Source organism: Mirounga angustirostris, unplaced genomic scaffold (assembly GCF_029215605.1).
Source record: "Mirounga angustirostris isolate CCGP_5_RB_7025 unplaced genomic scaffold, mMirAng1.0.hap1 SCAF_5, whole genome shotgun sequence".
In the NCBI taxonomy this organism is placed as follows: domain Eukaryota; kingdom Metazoa; phylum Chordata; class Mammalia; order Carnivora; family Phocidae; genus Mirounga; species Mirounga angustirostris.
This window is the reverse complement of record NW_026991713.1, coordinates 55,860,058-55,867,744: the sequence shown is the minus strand read 5'-3', so window position 1 is coordinate 55,867,744 and position 7,687 is coordinate 55,860,058. Positions and strand designations below refer to the sequence as shown.

General features: G+C 39.4%; 1 protein-coding gene across 2 annotated transcripts in view; it reads right to left on the bottom strand.

Annotated features, from left to right (window-relative positions):
* Positions 1 to 1,923: 1,923 nt before the first annotated feature.
* The window catches only part of LRIG3 (leucine rich repeats and immunoglobulin like domains 3), a 43,942-nt gene continuing 38,178 nt past the window's right edge, over positions 1,924 to 7,687 (bottom strand). Inside the window, exons 15-19 of one of the 2 annotated variants that reach the window (XM_045873074.3) lie at positions 6,642 to 7,094; positions 5,690 to 5,848; positions 3,938 to 4,081; positions 3,564 to 3,839; positions 1,924 to 2,257 (exon numbers count right to left, since the gene is read on the bottom strand). In XM_045873074.3, the coding sequence (XP_045729030.1) occupies positions 2,013 to 2,257; positions 3,564 to 3,839; positions 3,938 to 4,081; positions 5,690 to 5,848; positions 6,642 to 7,094 (1,277 nt within the window). In that variant the 3' untranslated portion in view covers positions 1,924 to 2,012. The other variant, XM_064590973.1, reaches the window with a different exon arrangement.

Sequence of the window (7,687 nt, the reverse complement as noted above, 5' to 3'; positions counted from 1 at the left end):
TTTGATATTTATTTTTTCTGAAGTCCATATTATTTTAAAACCTACTAGATAAAATAGACTCCATTTTAATATGAAGTCTCAATATTATATATATTATTTTCCTGCAAACATCAGTGAAAAATTGAGCTCCTCCTGTTTCTCCATACAGCTAAAATTTATGTAATCCATAGGTTTCAGCACACAGAGTGAAGGGGAAATGTCGTATTAACGTAGAGTGAATCTAATTTTTGAATTTCAAGTGTTAATGATTTAAACCTTTGTGGCTAGGTCCGGAAAAATTAAATTCTTTAAAAGAGGTTCAAAATAATTGAATAGAACCCTATCAATGCTTGCATCACATCTGGCAATAATGAAGACAAATTAACAGTAAGTTTTTGAAAATCTGGCAAGATGATAAAGCCAAAGCATACAAAATCATTTCTCTGTACTTAGTCACTTGTGGTCCAGGGAAGGATCAACTTCCTGGACTCTCGTGTCCATATCAAAGGAGGAAAATCTTACTGTAATCTGGGTTCCAGGTTTCTGGCTCACAAACAACAAGGCCGTACACTCACAAAGCAGGAAAACATCACCCCCAACACATCCTCTGAGAGGAACCTGCTTTTCTAATATCTGCTTTCACTTTAGTTCAAAGAACTGATAATGGCATAAATTCACACCCTCATCAGGTTAGATTTTAAAGCTTAATGTGCGATGTTAACTCTTCCCACTCATATTTAATTTCTCTTGGCCAAGAAGATTTGTCTTTAAACTACAGATGTAGTCAAGAATTTGCTTAAAAAAAAAAGTTTAATTATTAAACTTAAGTTTATGTCAATTACTTGAAACAATATCTTAATTTTAAAAATGACTGTATTCATTTTCTGTGTGTATATATGCCAGTCATGTAATGCCACTTTCATCTAAATACTGTTTAAAACAAATATTTTAAATAGCTTAAGTAACAGATTTGGTACTTAGTTTTTAACAAGTAGAGCAGGATGACCAAATTCGAAAAATATTTTGATTCTTAAAGAATGTTGCAGAATAGTTTAAAAGTACCTTTTCTATTAGAACTGCTCATCTAGCAGAAAATCAAGAATTCCATCAACATCCCATTATCACCTGGAACAGTGGGTGAAAATCCACCTTTGTTATAGCCATTTTAACTATAGAAATGTGCAATAAACCACGCTCTTGTTATAATTAAAGGGATGGTGAATGTGAAACTATTTGGAAAAGCACAAGGCATTAGACCACATAGGCATTATTATAATTAAAGAAAGATGGCTTGAACAGTGATTTAAGCAATGGTGGCTGTGCTGCATTATACCAGATTATACTAACAAATCTTTTTTTATTTGTAAAGTTAGGGATAAATTAATGCACCTCTAACCTTTGTAGTTCTTCTTCATTTACAATGTGTTTTCACATACACTAATCTGATTGGAGTCTGTATTAACTCAACACTGTGTGTTAGGCAGAATGGTCATTTTTTTGCTCATATTTTAATGTGCTGAGTATAATTTCCATCAATTTGAGACACGATAATATGAAATTATTAAGCCTAAAATGTGTTGAAAACAATAAAAACTGTAATTGTATAGATGGGGCTTGGGATCAAAATGACACATTTTATTAAATGCAATGTGCAAAATAAAATTAAGTGAACTCTAGTCAAAAAGGGTACAAGACAGGTATTATTTAAAATGCTTTAGTACTCGTTTTCAATAAAAAGAAATCTGGCATTATAAAAATACATAAAATAGTCATGGATTCATACCATTAATTTACATAAGATTTTTTTTTTTTTGCGTAAAACAAAGTTAAAATAGTTTAAAAAGGTATTCTTATATGAAAGTTACTCCCAGTATAAAATTTTTATAACTTTTTGTAATTTTGGTCCATCTGTATAAATAAGACATTTTATCCTTTTAAAATTCATAACTCCATTTAAAAACATAGGATTCTCTCTTTTAAATAAAAGTCCACTTGAGGTAGTATGTTTGAGCTCTTCTTTGCTCCCATTCAGTCTATGTGTCCAAGTCATAAGACTGAAAATGTGGAGTCCTGTGGTTTTCTAAAGTCTGTTTATAGGTACACGTGTGATTTTCTTGCTGAAAATCTGTCCTTTCTTTCCCATATTCCTCTGACTCAGAGTCCAAGTCTGGGGAAGAACGAGCTTTCAGGTGAAAGGCTCTTGGCTGACAATCCACTGGCTGTCCAAAGCTTGAAAAGGCATCCAGATGAGCTCTCTTCAGCGGCTTTCCAAATGTTCCTGAAAGAAAGAAACCCCTTGAGCATATGGGTCCATTGGCTAGCATGTAAATCAAAACACATTTCAAATGAATGAGCATCTTAGCCCGTAAGCACGAGTAAGTGTTCTCTACAAGTCACTTATGTTATCGGGTGTATGTGCATCCGTGTTACGGAGAGAGAACTTACAGAATGGAGCTGGGGAATGAATACATATGTCCATTCTTTATCACATTTCATCACCTAGAGTAATATTAATCATTGAGCAATGAAGTTCCCCAATATTATTTCTTCCAAATCCTGGCTTTAGTTCTTGACAGTCCACAATTCTCTACGAAGGAGATCTGGATTGTTGGTTCCAAGTAAATTGTGCCTGGATATGGAAAGTTTCTTTCAAAATAATCCTTATGTCTTGCCCTGTCTTCTTTACTGGCAAAATATTTCCACAATTCTCTACGAAGGAGATCTGGATTGTTGGTTCCAAGTAAATTGTGCCTGGATATGGAAAGTTTCTTTCAAAATAATCCTTATGTCTTGCCCTTTCTTCTTTACTGGCAAAATATTATTTAACTGACTCAAATTCTTGTCAGTCATATAAAAGATATTTTCATTTTTTAAAAAAGAGAATATAAATATACTGTGACAAAATTTCTTAAAAGCTGCATAAAATATTTTAAAATTCTTTTTTTTTTTTAAACAATTTGTGGTTCATTTTCCCGTATCTCCATTCAGTGAAAAGATGATCTCAGTTCTTCCATCCGTTATCCCCATACACTAGACAAAAAAATTCACAAACGAGTCTTGGTGCTAGCCAGCGTCTACCACCACCAACTTGGGCTTTAAGGCTCTGGCGGTCTCCTCTGCCAAAGCCGTCCAGCTTGGCTGACAAGCAGTTGTTGCCAGGTGAGACACTGTCCACCCTTGGACTATGGTCGAAGGGTGACCCACCAGACATCCCAAACCACAATCATGCAGCGCATACAACTCCACCCCAAAAGCTGCTGTAGCCCAAAACCACTTTTTCCACATGGCTGACAAATGGAGCTCCTAAGTCACTCCCAAAACTTGTCTTCTAGATGATGCCACACACAGAGCTAACCAGAAGGCTCCTAAGGCTTAGTTATGGATTAAACACATAATCAAGTAAAATCCCCCATGTCTGACTTTGCATTTAGGAATACGTATGCTAACTCATAGGATATCAGGACAACACGATTAAAAAAAAAAAACATTTTTCACAAGTTCGGCATTTGATACTCATTGCTCTCCCACATGCAACTTGGAATAGGAATCCTGAGTCAAGGTGTCTAATAATTTAATAAACTTACCCAGGGAAGAATTACTTAAAGTAACCGATGCTGGCTCTGAACTTGGACTAAAATCTAAAGAGGACTTGTTTAGACACAAACTTCTCATTCCAGGTCCTTCATTTTGAGAGTAAGTAGAGCTGATTAACTTCCTCACGTGTGAAGGCCATCCTATGTCACTGACACTCTGTTCACAGGATTCTTCTGAAGGATAAGGACATGGGTAGCACTCCTTTTTCTTTATGTAACTGGGCTCACAGTGGTCCATTAAGGCTGTTCTCAGGTCAGGGCCACAACCTTTTAAATTTGGGGACAATATCAGAAAGAGATTGAGTTAGTGCTTCTGGAAGTCCCTCCAGGGAACAGAACAGAACTCGGGTAAGAAAACCACATACCTGTATGATAGGCTTCAAACGGATCCGAGCCGTACACATTCCCCTTCAAATACACCGGGCCTGAGGACCCCAAAAAGGGACAAAGGAATGGATCCGTGGCAACTTCCACGTCGGCTTCACTACTATTGTCAACATGGCATGTCCCTGTAAAACAGATATCTCAGTCACTGAATGAATTTGATTCAAGTACCCTTCAACATTCTCTCCACTTGGGGGATTTTCCATATTTATAGATAAAAATTTTGGATAGAATAGCATGTAAAAGAAAAAACTGGAGAAATTTATTGTAGGGTTTTTAAACATTTACTGAGGCCTACGGATTAGTAACTGACTAAATCTGTGCCATCTTACAAAGAGGGGACTCGATGAACCATTGTACTGATGCGTTCACCTGGGCGCCGGCCCGCAGTGGCTTCCAAGAGAAACCAATCTGTATATGCACACTGCAGCCAAGGCGGCCACGGTCCGAAACACACAATGCCATCAGCACTGCCCCCTTCAGATGAGCAGGACCAGCAAGTGGCATTCAACAAGTCATCTCTGGATGCCCAGCTCAAAGATGAGCTTGGCCAAAAAAACCAAAAACCCCCCCAAAAACAAAAAACCGCTATTGTGAGTATCTAAGCCAAACAACCCAGAAATGATGTGCCAGTTAGTTAGGAGTGGCCACAGCAGTTGAAGGACAAGAGATGCAGTGCAGGTGAGAGATGCCGCGATGGGCCATGTGCCTGGGAAGCAGGAACTGGGCAGTCCCAGACAGGCTGTGCAAGACGTGATCACTAGTGCTTGTGGCCCCTAGAGCTGCTCACAGCTGACAGATCCCCAGCCCCAGTGTCCAAGCAACACAGCATTATTATGTTCCAGTTCTGTCACTTTAAACTTTCCTAAATGTCTTTTCAGTAAACCCTGCTACATTTGAACAAGCTTGCAACCAAATGAGTCTAACCAGAACACCCACCTGTATGTGCAAATCTTCTATCTCTACACCCTCTGTCACTGCCTTGCCAAACACTTTGTGACTATTTGTTGCAATTTTCATCTCGCTACTGCCTACACTATGAGACTGAAAACAAATATTCTTCCCTCTCAACTACAGGGTCCACCGTGGAGCAGATATTCAATAAATGCTTGTGGGAAAAGATGGTAAAATGCTTGAAGAGAATGTCAATAGTTTCCTCTTTTGGAGCCCTTAATATGTGCCAAGCGCCATGCAGTTTTCCAATATCATCTAATTTCACAACAACCTAATAAGGAAGTACTATGTAATTGCCCGAGGATACACAGTTAAGCGTCAGAAGCGGGTCTTGAACCAAGCTTGTGTGCGTGTATTATGGTGCCTCCAGGATTATTCTTAAACCATGCAGTTCTTAAAGCAAGAGTCAGAATTTGATTTCTCTAATACAATTTTAAATCATTTGACTTTTAAGACCATACATGAAACCAGTTAATGTCATTTAAGAAAGGGGAACATTCAGGGCCAAAGAACATTTATAGTGTAAAGAAATTATCACGTTGTATGCAGAAATTAAACCTTAATTCTCCTACTTGTCTTCTCTTAATATCAGAAACAAAGACTTTTCTGGTATTTAAGAAAAAGGCATAACAGTATTTAATTTCAGCTTTGCCAATGGTCTTAGGCCAGTTCCTTAATATACGAGTGTATTGACTGCTTGTGAAAATTAATACTGTATTTGAGCCTTCCATCAGATTATTTCGAGACAACTACAGCCAGTGTTCATTTTAAACACTTACCACTGCTGTCATGTTGTGGTAAGAAAAACCCGCCTCCTGAAGACGTGACAAACTGGTGGTGGCTTCCGCTTTCTGAGGAGATGTACCCATCCTGTCTGTCGGCTAAGGTTCCCTGAGATGACAAGTAGCTAGGGATATCTGCCGGCAAGTTGGTCTCATCTATAATCCAACAACAGCATTCTGTTAACCACCAACGACCATACATACCCCACAGCCTTCCCTGATGAACAGTATGTACTCTTTTGGCTTCTGTACAAGTCAAATAAATCTACTCCTGAAAGCCCACCTTGACTGTCTCGTCTTGAGGTAAGGAAGATGAGGGCTCTGCCGCTCTGGGAAGCACAAGCCAGTTCTCTATTTTGTCTTCTATTGGATGCCCCTCCCAAATGTCAAAAACAGATGCTTCAAAAGATAAAGCCTTGGGAATTTTCATGGGGTAGTATCTAAGCTCTTGAATTAAGCTTGATTTCTGCCATATTTCCGACTTAATATCTACCGATATAGGAGTTTGCACATATTAGTCAATTCACAGCCCCCTCCCACTAGTAACAGAATCCTCCCTAGACGCCTGCACACACGTATGCACACGGGTACACATGTGACAAGAGAGCGCTACGTCAGAGCGTAAACCTCATAAATGAAGGGCTGCTCCTATTCTCCATCACCTCTGTGTGAAGGAGTGAGGCTGTTTTACTCCGTGCTTTGGACTATATCTCACAGCCAACAGGATCTCCTGATAAGGTTTTAACAAAAAAGGATTAATCTTTAAACATCAGGTTTATTTTGGTCTGGGGTGTTATTTTTAGCTAACCATATTCCTGCAGCTTGAAGCAAATGAGTCACCCTTCTCACAGGGCCTTGGGCTGTGGGACACACATTCTGCAAGGAAATTACCACAGGACCACAAACACACATGACTATGGCACCCCGTGCCAAGCTTCTGTTTACACACCTGTGTTGGTGATGCTGCAATCCTCGTTCCTCCGCCTTGTGTGGTATATGATGACCACCCACACGAGCGACGTGCCCACCACACAGCAAACCACTGCTATGATCACGACACCCACGGTGGCCCATCCGTCATCGTCTAAGGACGAGACAGTCATCTGAGGGGAGTCACAGGTGGGAGTGGGCATTACGCTGAGGCGCACGTTGCCTCTCTCAGTGCCGAGGGTGTTAGACATTTCACACGTGTATTTCCCGGCATCACTGACATCAGAGTCCACAATGATCAGCAGCTGATTGCCTGCTGCAAAAAAGTGCCTTTCGGTGACCACCAAGGGGCTGTCATCCTTGGTCCAGTTCAATCTGGGAGGAGGGCTGCCTCCAGCGATGCACTGCAGGACAGCCGTTTCTCCCTTGGTTACCGTTCGGTCCAACAGGGGCCGCAAAAATGATGGTGTTTCTGAAATGACAAGTTATGTCTTGAATCTCCTGAATGAAATTAGGTTTTGCATATGGTAAGACCTACCACTTGAATTTACTAACATTAGAACCCAACATCGTATTCTTCCACGGCTTCATGCGTATGCTTCGATAAGCCCAAATACGTATACAACATTCAGAATTTCATTTCATTATTTGCCTGTCATTTGTTGTAACACCTGTTAGGGATAATGTTTACTATTTTTTAAATCTCAATCTCTCTCACTCTTGACAAGACTGGGAATGGTGGAAGAGGGGCAATGCAAAAATTCTAGACGTTTCTTAGAGATAGAAAATGTATAAAAGTAATTTCAAGCATGGGGGTATATTGATGGATAAAAAAAGTCAGAATGTTTAAATTTTTAAAGGGAAACTTTCTAGTACTAGATGACCAAACCTATACATAAATTCTGAAAGCACTTTTAATAATTTGGTGTTCATAGGTTACTTTGCTCAACTCTTCCAAAGATACACATGTGATGAACATGTTCACATTTTTTAAAAAGCTCCCGTTCAGGCAAAAGTTAAAAGACAAACTCTGATTTCCAGAATGGAGGGGTAGGCCAAGAAAAG